The following is a 23,150-nucleotide window of genomic DNA, read 5'->3' on the forward strand; positions in this document are numbered from 1 at the left end:
ACGGAAGTAGAGCTATAGTCTAAATTAATTGGTATTTATTTATTTATTTCTAATCCATGCTTAGCTATTAAACACAATATAAATGTAGTAAATTGTTTTAATTAGTTTTATTCATATAAATCATTAAATTAATATTTTCTGTTATTACATTGAATTAATCATTTAAAATGTATATAATGAACATGAACCGTATCTGGATGTTAGTAGGCAATATGTAATGAGCTCAGTCCCATTTCTCTACATTTGATAATTAGCAGCATAAGAAAAGGGGAGGAAAGAGCAAGATCAAAACATTCACTGTGTTTAAATCACAGTGAATGTTCTGATGTTCAACTCTGTCAAACTCTGACATTTTAGAATCTTTTCTAAAAAGAACATATTTGAACACAAACAAATGAGCATGTGTTCAGTAACTAAAACAAGTTTTTTAAAAAGGTAAAGATTTCCCTGTCAGTTTTGTCCAGCTCTAGGGCACATTGCTCATCTCCGTTTCTTGACTGAAGAAGCCAGCATTGTCTGAAGACAATTTCCATGTCATGTGGCCAACATGGCCATATGCCAAAGATGCACAGAACACTATTGCCTTCCCACTGAAGTGGTACCTATTCATCTACTTGCATTTTCATGTTTTCGAACTGCCAGGTGGGCAGGAGCTGGGGCAAGTAATGGGAGCTCAACCCTTTGCATGGAGCTCTGGGTCTCCAATCTGGGCTGCTAGCTCTCCAGCTGACAAACTGAACACCTTTAAAACAAGTGGGATTCATTATCCTTTTTATTTGACCAGATTTGTGATATGAATTAGTCTAACAATATTTATATTAAAGAGCAGATTATGAATGGCTGTTGTCATATTGTTGCTGTCTTTATACCACAGCTCATCTAGGTTCATAACTTTTAACTAGACTGTCAAAAGAAAACTGATACATGAACATCTTCCAGTCATTCCTCAAACTTAGCTAAAGAGCTGCAAACTCAACAGGGTTATTTCAAAACTTTGGGGCCACTTTTGTGTAGGACTAAAATAGTATTACTAAATTAATGGCATCTTGACATCTAACCTATGTTTAAAATATTGGGGGACATTCCCGTCCTGAAGATTACTCTCACCATAAGAATAACCAAAGACATTCTTGAAATGATCGCATTTAAGTCGACATGAAATCACATGTTTAAATGTTTAAAGCCAGCCTTGCTTGTATTTATTTCAGAGACAGGATGGGACTATGTGAAAGCAGAAACCTGAGAAGCAGGAAAGAAAGGAAGAATTCTCTATATAGACAGAAACCTCAGACAGCCATGAAAAGGAAAGTTCCACCACCTGTACCACCGGTAAGTTTTAATCTTCAAGAAAGAGTAATTTAAGAACTAAAATTCTGTACCCAGGCAAGGTTCAGAATCAGATGCCTATGTTTTAGAGGCTGAGCCCAGTTTCCAAAAAGAAAAGAATTCTCCATCTGGCTATCAATCTTAATCTCCATCTATCAGCTATGAATTTTACCTTGTTTCCTCTAGAACAGGGGTGTCAAACTCAAGGCCCAGGGGCCAAATCTGGCCTGTGGGGTACTTAGATCTGGCCCGTGGAGCTGTCCTGAAAACAGTGAAGGACCGGCCTGTGGTGCTTCTGCCAGCAAAAATGGAGCTTGCAAGGGCCATGTTCCATTTTCACTGGCAGAGGGTTGCAGGAGGCTGTCGCAGCCACAGGTGGGACTCAATTTTTTTTACTACCAGTTCTGTGGGCATGGCTTGGTGGGCATGGCAGGGAAGGATATTGTAAAATCTCCAGTCAGAGGTGGTATTTGCTATTTCTCCGAACTACTCAAAATGTCTGTTACCAGTACTCCAGAACTGGTCAGAACCTGCTGAATACCACCAGCCAAATTTTCAATCAGATCAAACTTTTTATTACTCTTCCTTCAGCTTTAGTTGGTATCCAAAATACAGGACTGGACTCACAGTTTCAACACAGTATGCAAAAATCAGGATATCAGTGTCACATAATGATGGTAAAAATATGAGTCCAGAAAATGATTAAAATGTCTGTTATTTCTGAACAACCCTGGAATTAAAGGAAATTGTATCCAAGAAGATCTGAAATGCAGAGAGAACATGTCCAGATGCCCAGACATACCTATCTTTCCTCACTACTGTCTGGACAGCTAAGGCTAATGAATTAATTTTAATAATACTGATAGTTCTCAACTTGCAACCATTTATTTAGTGGACATTCTAAGTTACAATGGCACTGAGTCACGACCATTTTTCACACTTATGACTGTTGCAACATCTCCATGATTGTGTGATAAAATGCTTCAGATGCATGGCAGCTGACTCATATTTATGACAGTTACCATATCCTGGGATCATCTGATCACCTTTTTGACAAGCAAAGTCAGTGGGGAAGCCAGATTTACTTTAAGAACTATGTTACTAATTCAACAACTGCAGTGATTCATTTAACAAGGGAGGCAAGAAAGGTCATAAAATGGGGCAAAATTCACTTAATGAATATCTTGTTTAGAAATTTGGGCCCCAAGTTTGGTTGTAAATTGAGGTCTACTTGTATCTCCCCATCTTCGATTATGTAATCCCATCCTCGAGTAAGTAATGTAAAAGTTTCTGTTCAATATGGTTGTTCGCTGATCATGGCTAAATTTCAGCATACATCTAATATTTCAAGAGGGAAGTAATAGTAGTCTCCCAGTTGTTATTAGACATCAACTTCCATCAGCATCTCCTAACCTGGTCAGAAGTGAGGGAAGCTGGAAACTGTAATTCAGTCAACTCCAAAGAGGCCCAATTTGCTCTCTTCAGATAAACAGATGGCTTCTGCTATTAACTGGAATGAGCAAATTCTCAGCAGGCTGAATTTTGCTCCCAGGACAACATTTGGTAATAGAATTATATACAAATGTATCCTTGACATCCAATTTCAATGCAATTAAGTAATGCTTGGCTTCTCCTTTTAATTTCTTCCAAAGGGCAAGAATTTATCCATCACTTCTGCTGACCAACTTGGAAAAGGTAAAAAGGATTTATGTCTTTGTTTCTGGATATTTATTGTGGATTCTTACCGGATGATACTTAATGATGTCAATTGCACAAATAAAATAACATGTAATGACATTTAAATAAAAGAGGGCAATAAGAACAACTTTACTTATTAATATATCTATACTCTTCTACATTACCCATCTCACTTAAATGACTCTGGGTGGTTTACAATAAAATATAAAAACAAATAAATAAAAAAGAGAAATCAGAGTTAGGAACAAAGTTAAGAAAATGCATTTGAGTAATGGCTATTTCCTGGAATATGAAAATAATTCCAGAATTTGGCTTCTTATGAAATATGCTTTTGAAAGATGGAAAAGTTTAATAAATGGTTTTCTAGAGAAACTGAACATACAACTGGCAAATAAGTGAAAAACATCATTAGCAACATGTACTATGGATTAAGGGGAGAAAGAGTGTAGACATTAGCTTCTCATAGGGAACTAGGTAAATACTTCTACTTTTGTTTGCAAAATCCTGGTGAGCATAATATCAAAGTTTCCTCCTTCCCCTATTCAATATTATGGCTTGCAAAATGACCTGCTTCTGTCTCTAAATCCAAAACAAGAAATACACAGCTCTGTTCTCACAGAGCTATATATTGTTCCAGAGACGTGTGACCTTACATTGAAAAGTGTTTTTAATTGAAAAGGTCAGACAAAGTGAGATTTAGAAGTATCTGTCTCATGAGTGCCTATATTTAGAAAAATAACCAGTAAGTGCTTAAATTATAAAACATTTTTTTCTCTTTTATTGCAGAGCAGGGATGGGAGGGAAATTAAGTTTAATGAGATCAAGTCTGTATTGAACAATTACAACTAAAAAGCAGAGATTATGCTTATGAGGATGTGGCTGTCACTGTCTCATCTCATGTCAGGTCACACTCAAGAATATAACTCACTCATTCAAGAGGTGGAGGGATTAGAAGACTGCAATTATATGTTGAAGAGAAGATCAAAAGTCATTATATTTCATAACTGTAGTGTTTCTTCTTTCTTTCTACTTTCTTTATGTAAAATTCTTAATAAATATAAAGACAAAGTACATGACAATAGAAAGTAGAACATAAATGAGATGATCTTAATCAGGAGTGGGATTCTACCAGTTTGCCCCTATTCTCTAGAACAGGTTGTGTTAATTCTAAGCAGTTCGGAGAACCGGTTGTTAGACGAAATTACTGGCCTCATCCTGTAAGGAAGGCAGGAAGGAAACATTCTGGTGTTGCTTACAGAAACTGCCTCTCGATTAACTCTTATTACATTCTTGGCAGGACTAGACTTCCTGTCTTAGGAACTTCTCTGGAGTATTTTTCCTCTCCTTTGCTGGTACTTTGCTTATGTGAAATGAACATTCAAAGTTACAATGGCACTTTAAAAAGTGACCAATGACCATTTTTCACACTTACGACTGTTGCAACATCCCTACAGTCATGAGAGGCCAGGCGAGGAGATGCGTGCCTCGATGTGAGTGATATTGAGTTGGCCATGCCCAGCCAATAACATGATCCCCAAGCCATGCCCACCAACTTAGCCACACCCACAGAACCGGTTGTTAAAAAATTTGAATCCCACCCCTGATCTTAATAATCCCCAACGCAGACAACATTTTGTTGAAGAAAGCAAAAGCATGGGGAGAAACCATTTTAGCAAGCATTAGACTGATTCCATTGTATCTTTTATAACTTGATATACTGTATCTCAGTTTATGATAATTTCCCCATAATCCTTCAGTCCTTTCTTAATAGCTGCCCCATATGATTGGAATCTTTCTTATATCTTAATTGTTTCTCAGTGTTTTTTTATTTTTATTTTACTACAGAGATTGGTAGCCTGTAGGCCTCCAACATCCATCAGCCCCAGCAAGCACTCTGCTGGCTGAAAATGGGCTGTGCGGCTCATTTCCAGCCTGTTTTTCCAGCTGTTTTGGGGCCATTTTTCCGGCTGTTTTTGGGCCATTTGAGGGGCATTTTTGGACTGGTTTTTTTGGGGGGCTGTTTGGGGGTGATTTTCAGGCCATTATTGGGGGCTTTGGGAGACCACTTTTGGAGCATTTGAGGGGCCATTTTCACACCATTTTGAGCTGGTTTGGGGCCATTTGGGGGGCCTTTGGGGGCCATTATCTGGCCATTTTTTGCTGGTAAAGTGCTGCAGGAGGCCATGGAGGATCAATAAGGGGATGTGCATAAGTCATCCCTGTCTTTGTATTTTCTTTTTTTTATTCTTGTTCTTGTTTTTTTGTTTGACAAATTCTAATAAATAAATAAATACGAGGTGCATGGGGCTTGTTTTAGCCATCAGAGGTACTGCAGGCCAGTCCTTTGATGTTTCAAGGCCAGCCCACGGACCTTGGGTTGGACACCCATGTACTAAAACCCCATCCCCTTTCTCTGTGTTCTTCTAATTCCTAGATTTAGTAATATCCTTAAATATCCATTCTGTCTTTGAAAGTCTTTTGTACAATGATGTTATGATAGTGGTTATGATTACTACCATTCAACATCTCATCATAATTATTGAAAAAGATGCACAATTTCAACATACAATATTTTCAGAAATAATGGAAGGAAGGAAGGAAGGAAGGAAGGATAATGATAGAGAAGGAGGAACTGGACTGAACACATCAAATTGTTCTTTTCAGACTATAGTCTGGAGCCAGTAGACATATAAGTAATCCCCTTTCCTCTGTTAATTTGCAGTGTGATGCAAAATCTACAGAGAAGATACATACATGTACCAAAGGTACTTTTTTTCCTCAAAAGGTAACTGGACTTTCTTGGTTTATTTTTTCCTATGAAAATATTTCACTTCTTATCCAAGAAGTTTCTTCAGATCTGATGCTCTTGGATGAGAAGTGAAACATTTTCATAAGGAAATAACCAATAAAATCCAGGTGTGTTTTGAGAAAAAAAGGACTTTTGAGACAAGTATGTCCTGGATGATTGAGAATCTCCATAGACATACATACACATAGGCTCTGTACTCTCTAGGGTCACATTGGAATAGACAAAAAAAAGGGGGGGGGAGAATTGGAGAAAATGCAAATAATTCTGCAGTCCAAGAATATGTGTTTATTCAATGCTCTTTTTTACAGTTTTCTTCTTTACTTAGAACTTAGAATAACTTTATTGTCATGTTGAATGTACACTAATTGGCATACATTAAAATGAAATTTCATTGCATACAGCTCTCAAAGGGTCTCTACCTCCAGTATACACTACATAAACATGACTAAATAAATACATACATACATACATACATAATTATGCAGGTGACTGGTAGTATCTTATTAGCTTGTCCAGAGTTAATATTTCTTAGCTGTTGCTGGTCCCAGTAAAGAAACACTGTAGGGGAATTACTCCTTTTATTATTATATTTCTTATAAATATTTTTATTGCTTTTTAAAAATATGACAGTAAATTGCTCTGGAAGCAAACAGGAATTAAACCATTACTGGATTTCCTTGGACCGGTTTTAGGAATGTTACAAGACAATTAAGCCTTGGTCATTCAGGCCCCACTCTGGTTTTGTCTAATAAGGAATAGGATCTGAAAACCTTCCTGATTTACCTGAAGTTTTGAGCCATTCACCTACTTCTTATTTATATTTTATTCTAGACTCAATTAATGTTTTCTGTTTGTCTCATGCTATAGGCAAGAAATATGTAATAGCACAATATGATTTCATCTCTATGAGTGATCGAGATCTGTCTTTGACTGTGGGAGAAAAGTTTGAAGTCTTCTGCAAGTAAGTATACTCATCAGCTTATGACTGATTTCATCATGCCCCAATATTTCTGTTCTCATCAGTTGCAGAAAAATACTTCTCATATACTTCTCAGAACAGAAAGAAAATGCCTGTATTATGCTTGCTTTGTTCATCTGCATCTGACCTGAAACATACTCTGGTTTCTCGTCAGATTGTATAAATCTTTCACTTTTACTAAAGATTTCCTTGGAGAGGAACATTTATGAGTCTTTTACTAATTTTTTGAGGCAATAGCCTCAGTGGTTAAAAAGCAGTATTGCTGGTTAATTCTACTGACTGCCAGCAGTTCAATTCTCAGTGGCTAAAGGTTGACTCAGCCTTCCAACCTTCTGAGGCCAATAAAATGAGGGCCCAGATTGTTAGGGGCAATATGCTAATTCTGTATCCTTATGATTTATATTGACAGTTTCCTAGTATGATTTGATTGCTTATTGTACCCTATGACTATTATTAAGTGTTGTACCTATGATTCTTGACTCTTGATTAATGTATCTTTTCTTCTATGTATACTGAGAGAATTTGCACCAACACAAATTCCTTGTGTCCAATCACACTTGGCCAATAAATAATTCTATTCTATTCTATTCTATTCTATTCTATTCTATTCTATTCTATTCTATTCTATTCTATTCTATTCTATTCTGTAAACCATTTAGAGAGGGCTGTAAAGCACTGTGAAGTGATATATAAGTTTAAGTGCTATTGCTATTGCTGCTCGGGATATGTCAGAAGAGATTTCAGGAAACTGACCATTCCCCCCAGTGCGAGTCAGCCATAATAATCATAAGGCCATAATAGCCACTTGCAGGCCTCTGCCCTATAATAAGGCCTCATAAGGCCTCTGTCCTATATGTAAATTTATCCTATTTAAAGTGGATTAAAAGGAGCTTAATTCTTTATTCAGATTTATTTATTTATTTATGTTGTATTTTGTTCACAGTGAAGGGGAGTGGTGGTTAGCAAAATCCCTCACTACTGGAAATCAGGGCTACATTCCTAGCAATTTTGTAGTCCACATCAACAGCATGGAAGAAGAAGAGTAAGTCTGAGAAACCCAGGAAACTGAGAGATGGAGAGCTCTTGATATTTTTGTGATGCATGCAAATAATTTATCTCTGATATCTTGTGGAAATTCTAGGTGATATCTAAGCCTTTTTCTTGCCATCATAGTCTTTACACAAGCAATTATCAGATCCATCTGTGCATGTATATATATATATGCATATATGTTTGTGCATATGCTTCCTCTGTTCACTCTCTTCCCCATTCCTTGGCCAGCAGGGAGGTCCTTCTGATGATGTGTCCAGACTTAGACCCAGTCCTCAACCTCAGTCCCATCCTTCTTCTCTTATTATTATTCAAGTCTTCTTTTAATATAATTATTTTTTTAATTTATTAATGTAACTGAATATTTCTTATTTTTTGTCCCCTTACATAGTAGCATCTATTGGTTTGTTTCCTTGCTATGAATACAATGAATATTGTTATGCTCATTGGTTTCATTTGAGTTTTCCCCCAAAGTATACAGTTGACATCACAAAAAACCAGAGTAGAAAGTGATAAGATTAATTGGTCTGTTGGCAAGAAAAAAAGTGAAAAAAGTTTCACCCACAAGCTCTGTGTTATTAATGGCTGATTCAGGAATGTGGCTGACCCTATAAGGGACAGGGACCAATTAACAAAAGCAATCATATGGATATTTACTGTATGCATCTGCATTTAATTTAATACAACTTATCCCAGAAAATGTGTGTGGGCTATACAACTACAGATTTAAAGGATAAACACGGGGAAGCAAAAGTGAAATAAAAATGAAAGTGAAGAGAAAGCTGTTAATTTAAAAAATGGAGAATTTTCAGGAGACATTTAATATATTCCTCTGAACGAACCAGTGCAATTGCCTATTAAGTTTAAACATTTCAATACAAAACATATAAAAAATAAATTGTTAAGATTACATAGCATTAAATAACATTTTTGAACTTCTGAATTCACTATAAAACTTAGTGAAAAGCCAGGGGAAAACAGTTATAATATGCAATTTTCCACATTTCCAGGCTTTTTAAAAAATAATTGCTCAAGTGCAATGTTTTTCACACTTGACATTTTTAAGATGTGTGAATGTCAACTCTCAAAATTCCCCAGCCAAGTTTGAAGTTGCCAAGTCTGAAAAAAAAAAAACCCTGCTCTAGTTAGAATTATTGTATAAAAAACTTGCTCTTTCTTTTTCAGATGGTTTTTTAAAGGCCTTAACAGAAAAGATGCTGAACGTTTATTAATGATGTCTGGCAACAGTGTAGGCTCATTTTTGATAAGGGAAAGTGAAAGCGTTCCAGGTAAGAAGTTGTAAAATTGTTTTGTATATAAAGGTAAAACTTGCATGAGACGCCCAGATTAGGGATTGCATCGTGGAAATAAAAACAACAACAATATGTTATTTTTTCATTTGGATCTTCTCCACAGATAGCAGTCTAGCGATTCTTTAAAGATGTCTGGGGAAGGGCAGGTGGCAAGATCATTTGCAGAGATTTTATGAGAATTATTCTAATTCTTTGAGGGTAAAATCACTCAGATTTAGCTAGAGTTAAAGGTTGTGACTTGTCAAGTACTGTTGAGATGACTGAACCAAGGCCTTGTGTGGATTGAGTTTGAGTCTGTCATTCTTGAAGATATGGACATAGAAACCTATTTATTCAATTTTGCATCCCCCACCAGCCAGCATTTGATTGGGTATATTTAGTAATATGATAGAGTGAGTAGCCCCACCTTTTTTTGAAGGTGATGGTACATCCCTCCTCAAGATGCTGTCATTGAACCCAAGAGTTCTAAATAATTTTCATCCAATTTCCAATCTTTTTTTCCCTAGGGATGGTTGTTGAGAAGGTTTGACTGTGAGTCCAATGGCTCTGGAGAAAATTATCTAAATCCTTTTTAGTTCAGTTTCAGACAGGAAAATAATACAGAAACAGCACTGATCAGGCTTGTTGGTGGCTTCTGGTAGACCAGCTCAGGGATGGTGTGACTGTCTTAGCTTTCTCTGATTTCTTAGTGGTTTTGATGCATTCCATCATAATGTCATTCAGGACCACGTATGAGGATTAGGAATGATGAACATTCTGCTATGGTGGTTCTCCTCTCTTCTTCCAGGCAGTATTGGTGAGATGGTAAGGGGAGGGAGAGAGATCTGGCCCAAAATTCTTGATGTGGGCACTATAGAAAATTATATAATGGGCTGTCAGAATAACCTTGAGGAAGAAGAGGAAGAGTCCAGGGAACAGACAGATTCCAAAGGAGGAATGGAATTTGAGAAACATCTCAGACTTCATTATAGTTCTTTTTAGGATAAATGTGGGGAGGGGAAATGCACACTCAGAATTGGCTTCTTTTTCAACTTGTAAATTTTATTAATTGGTATAAACTTTTGTAAGCTGCAGTTTACCTCACAATCTGCCTGATTTTGGCTTACCATAGTTAATCTCTTCCCACAACTTCAAGGGGAGGAGAGCTCACTTGCAGAATTTGAGTTTAGCTAGTCTAGAGAAAAGAAGGACTAGGGAGGACATGATAGCAGTATTCCAATATTTGAGGACTACCACAAAAAAGAGAGGGTCAACTTATTTTCTAAAGTAACAGAGGGTGGGACAAGAAACAGTAGATTGAAACCAATTAAGGAGAGAAGCAATCTAGAACTAAGGAGAAACATCCTTATCCTAACAGTGAGGACAATGTAATTAGCAGAACAGTTTGCCATCAGAAGCTGTAGGTACTTCATCGCTGAAGATTTTAAAGAAGAGACTGGATAGTCATTTGTCTCAAATGATATAGGGCCTCCTGCTTGAGCAGGGGGTTGGACTAGGAGACCTCCATGAGCCCTTCCAGCTCTATTCTGATTGATATATTAATTGATTGATCATAGAATATGTTGCTTTGCAAAGAGGGATGAAATGGAAATGGTCAGGAGTAGAGGAATTCTCTGCCTCTATCTGTTCCAGACCAGCAATGATTAACTGAATATTCTCATTAAATGACATCAATGATGTATGAGCATATTTGGATGGGTTGTACAGAAGAATCAGGATTCAGAAGAATTTAACAAATATCTGGTCTCCTTTTCATTGTTCAGTGCTTTGTCCCGAGTCACATAAATCTGATCCTGTATTCCGATGTTGCTAAAAATTCAAAAGTACTTTCCTCTAGTTTGGCACCCTTCAGACAAGTTGACACTTCACTTCCCAGTATGCTGCAGGTACTGGAAATTCTGAGATTTGCTGGCCTGGAAGGTACATGTTGGATGGAATAGCCTCTCTATGGTACACTGTTTCTTCTGGTGGCACAATTTAAGCACTAATAAATAATTCCCTCTTTTTTCTCGTTCCAGGTGCATTTTCACTTTCTATTAGAGACATTATCTCTCAAGGGGATATTGTTAAGCATTACAAAATCTCCACTATGGACCAAGGTGGATACTACATCTGTCCCTCAATTACATTTTCTTCTTTGCAAAAGCTTGTCAAGCATTATTCCAGTAAGAATACTTTTGATACCTGACAGATTCATACTTAATATGACAGAATAGAATAGAATAGAATAGAATAGAATAGAATAGAATAGAATAGAATAGAATAGAATAGAATAGAATAGAATAGAATAGAATAGAATTCTTTGTTGGCCAATTGTGATTGGACACACAAGGAATTTGTCTTGGTGCAAATGCTCTCAGTGTACATAAAAGAAAAGATACATTCATCAAGAGTTAAGAATCATAAGGTACAACACTTAATAATAGTCATAGGGTATTGTAAGGATACAAGCGACAAAGTTACAGTTATACAGTTACAAGTGGGAGGGGATGGGTGAGAAGGAGTGATGAGAAGATTAATAGTAATAGTAGTGCAGACTATGTAAATAGTTGGACAGTGCTGAGGGAATTATTTGTTTAGCAGAGTGATGGTGTTCGGGGAAAAACTGTCCTTGTGTCTAGTTGTTCTGGTGTGCAGTGCTATATAGTGTTGTTTTGAGAGTAGGAGTTGAAATGGTTTATGTCCAGGATGTGAGGGGTCTGTAAATATTTTCACAGACCTGTTTTTGACTTGTGCATTATACAAGTCCTTGATTGAAGGCAGGCTGGTAGTAATTGTTTTTTCTGCAGTCCTAATGCAGTCCTAAAGCAGAGAATGTCCCATAGAAGCAGAACAATTTAGCTTAAGTTCTGTAGGTTCCTTATAACTTATGAAGAAAGCAGAAGAGTTTGCAAAGTAAGTGAGTTCAGATTGCCCAAAGTCAATGGAGAGCCAAGAGTTGAGATGGCCAATGTAAGCATATGAAAAAAAGTATCAATTTTATTATTTTTTTAAATTGATTTTGATTAGATATTTAAAAGGACAATCAAGAAAATAAAACAATAAAAGGCAAATGAAATATTAAATTAAATAAAATTCAGTTTAAAAATCTGGCTGTAGCTTATAGATTTATAGATTAACAGAGTTGGAAGGGACCTTGTAGGTCATCTAGTCCAATCCCCTGCCCAAGCAGGAGACCCTACACCATTTCTGACAAAGGGCAGTCCAATCTCTTCTTGAAAGTCTCAAGTGATCTAGATCTACCTAATTAAGGTTTACCTCTACTAATTAAGACCTTAGATCTACCTAATTAAGTCATCAATACAATATGAACTATAACTCAGAACAGGAAATTCCAGTAATTTCTACCTAATCTAAGAAATCTATCCTTGATGAGCAAATCAAACCCAGACTTAAATGTTAACTTCTTATTTTTAGAGAAACCCAAACTTTATATGCTGTAAAAACCCATGTATAAAATTATAGTCCAAAAATCTTCATCTTGCACTGAATTTTGCATTAGATTTGTTTTTTCAGATACCTGATTATTTTTTACTTTGTCCTGTACTCCCAAAACTTATTTGACTATTCCTCTTCCAATTCTCTAAAAGGTGGAGGAACTGGAAATCCATTAGTGCTATCCCAAACATATTGTCTGTTAGTTGCAAAGACTGCAGTGAGGACAAGACTGAGAAACTATCAGTTTGCATTAGTATTTTTCACATATATATCCTACCTGCATAAGTAATATCACCATAGAACAGCAGATTTAAATAGTTCATGTTCTCTTTATATAAAGCATGAAGCAAGTGATCTCTCATGATGATGAGGAGGAAGAAAATGCATTTCATGTATTTCCTCCCATTGCATAGTGTTTTGGTATCAGGGTTCTTCTATTAATGTTATGAAATGATCAAAAGCTTTAGAGGGCAAGGTGATGAAGCAAAATGTGAAAATCTCTGCTGATCTCAATTCTTTCCCTACCTTCAGGAAAGGGATCTGAAAGTTCTCTTTTTCCTTAATTTGGGAGAGAGATTATTTTTCCAACCTCAAAACTATAGGGAACTGTCCAACTGATTTTTGTTATCTCATTCTCTGAAAATTTACCTTTGATTTGTCCTACTTTCTCTTTGTGTCATCCTGCACAGCTAATAATAATGGTTTGTGTCAAAGCCTAAGATATCCATGCAAGTCTCTGACTCCACAAATACCCTGGGCTACTGATGAATGGGAAATCCCACGAGACACTATAAAGCTCATCAAGAAACTGGGAGCAGGCCAGTTTGGTGAGGTATGGATGGGTAAGTTAAGACTGACACTATAACCTCCATAACTTAATGAAAGCCTTTATATACTCATTAGTATACTGTGCCTACTCCTTTTACTTCTACTCTTTCTCAAAAATATCTAATTAAAAGAGAAAAAAAATGTTTGGTACTCCCTACTCTACCTATCAGCTTTTAGCAATAGCACTTACATACCACTTCACAGTGTATACCTCATCCTTACTCACATTGGCTGAGACTGCTGGGAAATGTTGTTCAGCAAGAAATGAAGGCCCAAATGTTCATGACACCTGCCCTAGAATTTCAATATTGAGCATAGTATTTTCATATCTCCTCCCAGGAACAAGTACGTGCCCAATAGCAATAGCACTTGGACTTATATACCACTTCACAGTACTTTTACAGCCCTCTCTAAGCCGTTTACAGAGTCAGCCTATTGCCCCCAACAATCCGGGTCCTCATTTTACCCACTTCAGAAGGATGGAAGGCTGAGTCAACCTTGAGCCTGGTGAGATTTGAACTGCCAAACTGCAGGTAGCTGAAAATCAGCAGAAGTAGCCTGCAGTGCTGCACTCTAACCATGGCTCTTACTTTTCATTTGAAGGCATGTGAAGAGGAAGTAGTGTACTGCATGAAGATCTTAGGTTTCTATTTGGTTTCAACTTTGTAAAGTGCTTACAAAAATGGCAAAATTACATTAAAATTATGTTAAAATAATGCTACCAGATCAGGGCTTCCAGATCTTCCCCCAAGACTGAGAGAAACTGAGATTGGAGCTTGAAGACAGTGGTGTTGTTGTAGCAAAGAAGATTGGTTTAATTTTTGCTTGAATTGCTTTTTGATCTTATCGTTTTTATGTTGCTTCATTTCATACAACTGTTCCAAGCCAGCCAGAGTTGTGTTTCTTAAATAAATCATCCTGAATTTCCTGATATAAATCTTAACAAGCAAATAAAATAAGGGTCCAGTGTCAATCCTTGGTATTTTTGGTTAAAGAAAAACGAATCAGACAGCAGTTGGTGGGAAAAATCCTGATCAACCACAGCCATTATACATATAGCTATGCGAAAGTAATAAGCAGTCTGGCCTGATAAATGGCCACATCCTCAGGAAAATGTGGCCAATAGGATCTCCTCCTGTTTGGGAGAATTTATAATTCCCTGTCCACTTTCAAAACTTCCCATGGTTTAAAAAGACCTTCCCCTTCTTTAGTTTCCTATGAAAACTTGATGGAAATTTTGACACTCTTATTCAGCGGTTTGCTCCCAAAAGGTGGCTGGGCAGACTTGGAATGTTCTGTGGGCTGCTGATTTTAGGTTTGAGAGCCAACATTTCTCCACAAACCTAGTTGTGTTTTGTAGAATATTACCTGATAGTCATTAATTCCCCACCTTTTTTTGCAGGTTATTACAAGAACAATGTGAAGGTTGCAGTCAAGACATTAAAAGAAGGCAGCATGGACCCCAATGCCTTTTTGGCTGAGGCCAACTTGATGAAGAGACTTCAGCATAACAAGTTGGTTCGATTGCATGCTGTGGTGACCCAGCAGCCAATTTATATTGTAACGGAATACATGGCCAACGGTAAGTATGTCTTGTCAATCATTCTAATGGCTATCTATCAGTGCTCTAGATATGAATTAAGCAGGCCAAATCTGATTATAGGGGCATTTTTTTCTCAAGCATTTGTGATTTGTTTAATGAGCCTCAAATATTCGGAGCAGTCTATTTTCCCTGCTCTTTCAGCACAGGTTCACAGTTCAAGCAGCTATTGAAATGAGTCTGTATGCTATTGTAGCAAAGTGGAAATTGCCACAAAGACAACATGGCTATAATTCTTCCATCCTTACCTTTGTTCGTATTTTGGGTACAGAAACTCTGTTGTTAATAGAGCCCCATTTTGGGGAAAACATCTAGTCTTTTTTCCCCTTTTTTTCTCCAGCCATTTTTCAAGGAGGGATTGAGTAATGTTGACAATATAATTAGCTAATCCATGGGCAGGCTACACTGATAATAAATTTATTTGCATATATACACAAAATTTTATTGAAGAATCAACAAATCTAGTAATATGATAATGCAACCACTACAAAATCACTTAAAAACTTTTTTTTAAAAAAATCAATATTTAAGTGGTATGATTGTCATCCCTTGGCAAGAATCACAGCCTAACGTATTATCACATCCAGCTTTATGAATATTTATTTCAACCAAAATGTTCTTATATTTTTATTGCTGTTTTTATTTTTGGATAGGAAGCCTGCTTGATTTCTTGAGCACCAGTCAAGGGAAGAATCTGCCTCTTGCAAAACTGATAGATTTCTCCGCTCAGGTAAATTATTTAATACCCTAATGGTACAAAGTCTTACTATTTTCTCAACCTAGCAATTATATAACAATAGAATCCCCAATCACTATCAATCTACCTTTTTTAAAAGAGAAAAAAGATGTGTGGGAGAACAGGGGGTAAAGGTAACACGGAGAAGCATAAAGGCTGCAGACAGAGAAGAAAGAAGGGAAGGGGAAGGGAGAGGAGAAGAAAGGAGAGGAAAGTGCTTAGGAACTGAAGGGAAGGAAGCAGGTGAGCACAGATCTGAAACAGTACGAGACACTAGATTGATCCCCTATACACGATGGGCAGCAAAGCATGTCAGATTTGACATAACTTGGCACCACCACAAGTTGCTCTTGGCTTAAGGAGAAAATACTGATACAATTAGAAAGAACTTAAGGGCATCTCATGGAAGAGCTGAAGACAAGTTGATTGCAACATCTTGAGAACATGAAAAAGCAAAGATGATGCCATGGGATGTTTCTGGTATGAATAGATGCAAGTGGGGAGTAGCCCAAAGCAGAAGTGATTGACAGATAGATTAGTTAGTAGACAAAAAGAAATAGAAGGCATGCCCAAAATGTCAGAATGTGAGGGAGTAGTGAAGGAAGACAAAGAAAAAATTGTGTCGAAGGGGTACACATGAGAGACAAAAGAAAAACAAAAGAAACAGCAAAAACAATAATAAAAACAAGACAAAGAGAAGCTATTTTCCTCATCCTGAGATGTAAATTCCAGCAGATAATCTCTGAGGGAACGTGACTGTGAGCCCGAAAAATAAGTTTCCTGGGTATTGTGTCATATTTGAAGATTCAGTCTCAATTTTATGTATTAAATTTACATGCCACTCATCTCCTTGATAAGGTGATTCTCCCTACCCTACCATGACACTCACTGAATGGTCATGGAGAGATCACCGTTTGAAAGCCAGACATACCTGACAAAGCTATGATAAAGATTGAATGCAGAAGATTGAATGCCCATAAAATAGTTTTTTGAGTTCTTTCTATGAAATATAGAGCACATATGGATTTGAAATGCCATTTTACCTCAAATTGTTTCCCTGCAACAGGAACACAGCACATACTAGCAGCAACTGACCACCAAATGTAGGTCTAATAGCAAATGTCATCACAACAGTGTTATTTGTGTAAATAGGCCCCAGGCACATCCAGTGATGACCCCTTACTTCTTCGTAAAAGTTAAAATTAGAAGGCTATCAATGCGTACTTGGTCCTGTGGTCAGCCTCACTAGTGCACTGAGAGGAAACCAGATTGCAGCCTTTATCACACTGAGGTCAGGACAGGAAATAACACTCTTCTGGGTGCTCCATTTTCCACTGAGGTGAGCAGCATTTGAACGAAAAGCAAATCAACTTAAGCATATGGCATAGTTGTGGAAAATATGTTTCATATCCTTTTTGAAACTGTGTGATAAAAACCCCTAACAAATCTGTATGGAATAAAAAAAAATGTAGTGTCCCTTTAGTTAAAAATAAAAATAAAAAGCCACCAGGGTGTTTGCTGGAAGAAGATCTTGGATTGCATCTTAGTTGCTAATACAGGAAAACTTCAGTCATTTTCAATAAGATGCCTGGCTTAACAAGAGCAAAAAATGACCAGTGTTTTCATTTCTAGAAACAGCAAAGAAACCCAAAAGGCTTTTTCTGTTTTGGAATTCACTCTTACTCAATTTTCCATTTTTTAAAAGTGTTTTTTTTTTCCAAATGGATCTGTTAAGGACAATGGCAGTCAAAAATATACATTAGTAAAAGTAGTAAAAAAAAGTAAAAACTGTAAATTTGCAAGCTGATGCAGAAATATGATGGAACCAACTTGCAATTACAAAAAAACTAAGACAAATAGAAATATATAGCTTTTGTTGTTGTTGTTAGTTCCTCATCAAACCCAGAAACTCTTCTCTCTATTGAGCAGGACAACCTTTGGATCTTTTCACCATCAGATATGTTCACTGTTGACTTTATTTCTCCTAGATTGCTGAAGGGATGGCATACATTGAGAGAATGAACTTCATCCACAGAGACCTCAGGGCAGCCAACATTCTTGTCTCAGAGTCCCTTTGTTGCAAAGTTGCTGATTTTGGCCTGGCTAGACTCATAGAGGATGAATACCTTGCACAGGCAGGTTAGTGAAACTTTGTGGTAAAAGAGATAGAAATGTGGGTCAAATTCCACTGAACAAGAAAAGTCTGGAGACAGGGGTGGGATGCTACCGGTTCGGCCCAGTTCTATAGAACCTGTAGCTGTGAAGAGCAGCTGACACCGAACCAGTTTGGTGTTTGGTCCACTCGCCTGCCCGGGCTCTAGGCTTTCCTTTATTCCCTGCTTTTCCCTTCTCAGCTGTTTTGCGCGGCACAGCTGAGGTTGAAAAAGTAGGAAATGAGGATTTTCAAACACTTCACACCAGAGCACAGCACTTGTCAGCAGCACAGCTGATGATTTCTTGCAAAGGCTGCACACACGATTGTCCGCAGTTCAGAGAACTGGCAAATCACTCCAGTGGCTGGCCCCTCCCCTCCCAGCCACTCACTCCTTACCTAGCATGCAAGCCATCCAACTTGCCTGGTTTGGTAAGTTGCTATTTTTTCTTTTTCCGGACCATCAGCTGTTCTGCTCTGCCAGAAGATTTAGATTAGCTAGAAAGCAGGAAATCCTTGGACTGAAGCTTTTCAGTGCAGACCCAGGTAGCTGATTGCAGATAGATAGATCACTAAATTAATCAGTGATTCTGTGCGCAACTCAATCTGCCTGCCTGCCTTGCCTGCTTTGGGATAAAAGTTGCTCTTTTTTAAATAAAAAAATTCAATATTTACATACATGGTGTGTTGTGAGTTAATTTTGTGAGTTTGCTTGCAAGCAAATTTTATGTGACAGACTCAGGTAGCCGATTGTAGATAGATAGATCTCTAAGAGAATCTGTGATTCTGTCAGCAATTCAATCTGCCTGCCTGCTTTGCCTGCTTTTGGGTAAAAGTTTCTCTTTTTTATTAAAAAAATCAATATTTACATCAATATTTATAATATTTACATACAAGCCATGACCACCCAGTCACATGACCACCAAGCCACACCCACAAATTAGGCCACACCCACAGAACCCGTTGTTAAGAAATTTGAATCCCACCCCTGTCTGGAGGTAAAATATTTGCTTTTTTGCGCACAAGGATTAATACCTGAGTGATATTTCCATAATCCAGGCTCTGTGCTCTATGTTGCTTGGTTCCAATCATAGAAAGACAGCATAAATAAAGGACTATTTTACTCTATTCACAAAATTCCTTCCTTCCTTCCTTCCTTCCTTCCTGAACTTTCTAATATACAACCACATGCACAGCTAACTTTTTGTTACTTCTCATTATCTCCCATATGTCCTTCTCTGAGTTCTCTCCCTTTATCTTAAAATGAGCTCCAAGGCCTGGTTTTGTATTAAGACTGTATATCCAACTCTCTCAAAAAAATTTTTTTTTAATATGGCTCTGCTTCTAAATGCATAATTTGAAGTTGCAAAAAAAAAAAAGTGGAAGGTAAAGAGATTTTTAAAGCTTGTTGAGTTTGCTTAAAAAGTACTTGTAACTGAGGAGAAGAGAATTGATTTATAAACAGCTCATTACACAGCTCTGTATGGTATAGAAATAAAATCATAATATAATTCAAATAATAATTCAATAAAATACATCAAATCGCAAAATAATATTGTTAGTGACACAGATTTTACTTTGGCTACTAATCTCTATGGCCCTCCCAGAACACACAGATGTTAACCATTTTCCAGAAGGTTGTAAGAGTGGGAGGATTCTTGTCTTGATGGGTGGGCTGTTCCAAACAAGAGGAAAACCAATGAGAAGGCTCATCTCCAGGTTCCTTCCTGTCATATCTCTGGAAAACGCAGGTTGCAAACCAGGAGTCCTGGATTCATGGCTCCTGCTGGGAACAGCAGATGGGCAGAGGCCTCAGTTAAGAGGACTTTTGTCTATATGCCCTTCCACATCATCTAAACATGGTACACCGAAGATGATCACCCATACCTAAGCCACCTTGCTATTGGATTATTATAATTTCCTCTAAATAGAACTGCCCCAGAAAACCACCTGGAAATTTCAGCTGACATAGAATGGAGCTGCCCGTGTACTTACTGGACAATTGTGGTGTGTCACATAATGCTGTTACTATAAAAGCTACACTGGCTATTAATTTATCTCTGAATGTAAGTCAAAATGCTGTCTGTTACCTATAAAACAATATTAGGAGGTTTGCCTCTTCCTCCTCCCCAGATAATTTCTGTCCCGTTTTTATAAGCATGCATGTGTATTACTTTCAGTAAATTAGTTATGCCAGAAAGATTGTAGGAGAGGGGAAGTGATCATATTGCTAGGACAAAAGATTATTGGAAGATTTGTGAAAGCTTGGAAATAGCCTGAGTGTTTCTTATAGTCCTATATATTAAAACAGCCTAGAAATAGCTGACCTTGAGAAGAGAACTTATCCTTCTTTATCTGACCCAATGTACCTACCATTCTTCCTGCAGACCTAAAATATTACTTGAGAAGTGATTTTTGGATAGAACTGAGATATGCAAAATCTAGTGCATGTAAGCTCAAAACATAGCCTTAACTCCTAAATTTTATTTGATACGGTGATTTGTCATTGTGTCCTTCCTTGATCTGAGAGAGAATGATTGGCTTTGTGTCTAAGGCAGGACTAGAATTCACATTCTCCTGGTTTGTAGCCTGATGCTTTAACTAATGCACTGAACTGGCTCTGATATATTGGCTGCACTAAATTGGCCAATGCATAAATAAATTGACCAACTAGGCTCACTTTCAGTGTTGAACTTCTTCACATCCCCAAATATTAATCAGTATCAGTGAACTGGTCAAGTGTTCCTGATTTGGCATATTCACGTTTTTGGTCATACTCCCACCAACTTGGAATTATCCAGTTTAAGCAAAGAAACTCAAAATAGATATTCTGAACCAAATTATGCTTTGAGGTTTTCATTTTAAATGACTTTTTTAATGGCAGGTGCCAAATTTCCTATCAAATGGACAGCGCCAGAAGCAATTAATTATGGACTTTTCACAATCAAATCTGATGTCTGGTCCTTTGGAATTCTTCTCATTGAAATTATTACCTACGGACAGACTCCCTATCCAGGTAAGGCAGGCTGCAATCTAACATCTTTCACTACTTTGAACCAATGCTTCTGTCTGATTCTTCCACTATGGGTAAACGCTCAAAAGGATTATTGTTGGGTTAATTGTTCAGCCCAGTACTAGACAGCTTTTCATCATTGTATATTTATTTGTTTTATTAATTTATTTGTATCTGTGTAAGGTAAGTTGGACTAAGAGAGAGTAACTAGCCCAAGGTCTAAGCTGGGACTAAAATTCATAGTCTTCAGCTTTCTAGCCTGATGCCTTAACCACTGGCTTCAAATATACTTCAGTTGCCTTCAGATGCATTTCAAATGTGTCATTTACTAATTCAGACTCAAATGTGTTTGAGTTGAATTTCATCAGGTTCTTGGTCTTTATTTTTAAAGGGTTCATTGGCTTTTTTCATGAAACAGATGGGATATGCACGCATTTACAAAGCTGAATGGAAAGCAGGAACATGAGAACTTAATAAATAACTATAACTGTCACCACCAGCACACAAGCACACACAAACACACTTAAATGTTAATGCTTCCTGCTTAGAAAATCTTACTTTTGAACAGATTTGGAGAACACATGAGTCACCAGGAACTCAAAACAGTTGGGTTGTTTCAGAATTCCAAATGCATGCATGAATAATAGATAATTTTGATCCCATTGTAAATCAAGAACTACCTGTGCATTACATGGTTTATGTCTACTTTAATTTTTCCTTTTCTTCCCGATAGCTATGACGAATCATGATGTTATCTGGCATATAGAACAGGGCTACCGGATACCTTGTCCAGAATCATGCCCTTCTAATCTCTATGCAATTATGTTAAAATGTTGGAAGGATAACCCAGAAAATCGACCGACATTTGAATACCTCCAGTCTATTCTTGAAGACTTTTATACAGCCACAGAAAAAAAGTATGAAATGGAACCTCAAAAGTCCTGACTTTGTTCTTCAGAGCTACAGTTTTTTAAAATCATAGCGTGGAATAGTTGGGGAGAATTTCCTCTTAGCTGCACCTTGCAAAGTTGTTCCAAGTCATAGACATAGCCATTTTCTGAAGCTCTATTTACTGCATGTCCTTGCCTGGCTTTGGTTTCACCACCCAGTGAAAAATAATGTAAACCATCAAGACTAGATTTAGAGAAGAAAGAACATGAAACAAGAATAGGGTCTCATTCTTTTACTCATGTTTCCCGAATGCATGTCCATGCCAATTGCACTGGAATTGTACATTCTGCACTATGAGAAAGAATCCAAAGTATGGTGTAAGTTCGGTCCAGTTAAAATCAATGTTTCCATTCAGATTGCCTCTAGAATTAGAGGTGACCATTAAAATCAAACTGGTGAATCAGACTTATTCACTTCAGTGTTGTGGCTCACTTCATCAAATGCATGAAGTGGCTAAACAGAATTATCTCTGTCATAAATGAGAGAGAGGGAGAAGGAGAGAAATGTAGAACATAAATTGGGGTGGCATCTAGGACAACTCACCACAGCCAACTTCCCATGGGACAACTCAACATGGGATTAGTTCCAGGGGTGGGATTCTACCGGTTCTGACCAGTTCTATAGAACCAGTTGTTATGATTCTGTGCAGTTCAGAGAACCGGCAAATTGGTTGCAGTGAGCTGGCTATGGTGAGTTGTCTCATTCCATAAACATTCCATAGTTGCTCATTCTAAGCAACTACATCTATGTTCATTGAGATTTATTCTTCATTCATTTGTTTTGTTGGATTTAAGTCAAGTTGTTATTTTGCTATGGGAGTCTCACAATTGTATGGCCATTAAAGGTTCAAGTGCTTGTGGAATATAAGTGTAACATGGTATGGAAACCAGTGGTGGGATTCAAATGTTTTTAATACCGATTCTGTGGGTGTGGCTTGGTGGGAATGATAGGGGAAGGATCAGGGGTGGGATTCAAGTTTTTAACAACTGGTTCTGTGGGCATGGCTTAGTGGGTGGGCATGGCTTGGTGGGAATGTGACTGGGTGGCTTGGTCCTGTTATTGGCTGGGTGCGGCCAACTCAATATCACTCACATCGAGGCACGCATCTCCTTGCCTGGCTCTCATGACCGTGGGGATGCTGCAATAGTCGTAAGTGTGAAAAATGGTCATAGGTCACTTTTTTCAGTGCCATTGTAACTTTGAATGGTCACTCCACATAAGCAAAGTACCAGCAAAGGAGGGGGAAAAAAACTCCAG

The 23,150-nt window shown here is 37.5% G+C and overlaps 1 protein-coding gene and 1 non-coding gene across 2 annotated transcripts; both read left to right on the forward strand.

The window, feature by feature from the left end:
* Positions 1-1,215: 1,215 nt before the first annotated feature.
* On the forward strand, positions 1,216-22,449 carry BLK (BLK proto-oncogene, Src family tyrosine kinase). The gene is made up of 12 exons (XM_026715940.2): positions 1,216-1,329; positions 2,979-3,021; positions 6,701-6,794; positions 7,756-7,854; positions 9,048-9,151; positions 11,194-11,340; positions 13,303-13,455; positions 14,844-15,023; positions 15,695-15,771; positions 17,766-17,916; positions 20,814-20,945; positions 21,676-22,449. Exons 1-12 carry the CDS (start codon positions 1,216-1,218, stop codon positions 21,885-21,887), a joined length of 1,506 nt encoding a protein of 501 aa, XP_026571725.2. The 3' UTR covers positions 21,888-22,449.
* On the forward strand, positions 6,947-7,059 carry LOC113446367 (U5 spliceosomal RNA). The gene has a single exon (XR_003375471.1). It is a non-coding gene; the product is annotated as a U5 spliceosomal RNA (small nuclear RNA).
* Positions 22,450-23,150: the final 701 nt, after the last annotated feature.

The sequence above is a fragment of the Pseudonaja textilis genome, chromosome 1 (assembly GCF_049901715.1).
Source record: "Pseudonaja textilis isolate UNSWEBS1 chromosome 1, rPseTex1.2, whole genome shotgun sequence".
NCBI classification, from domain to species: domain Eukaryota; kingdom Metazoa; phylum Chordata; class Lepidosauria; order Squamata; family Elapidae; genus Pseudonaja; species Pseudonaja textilis.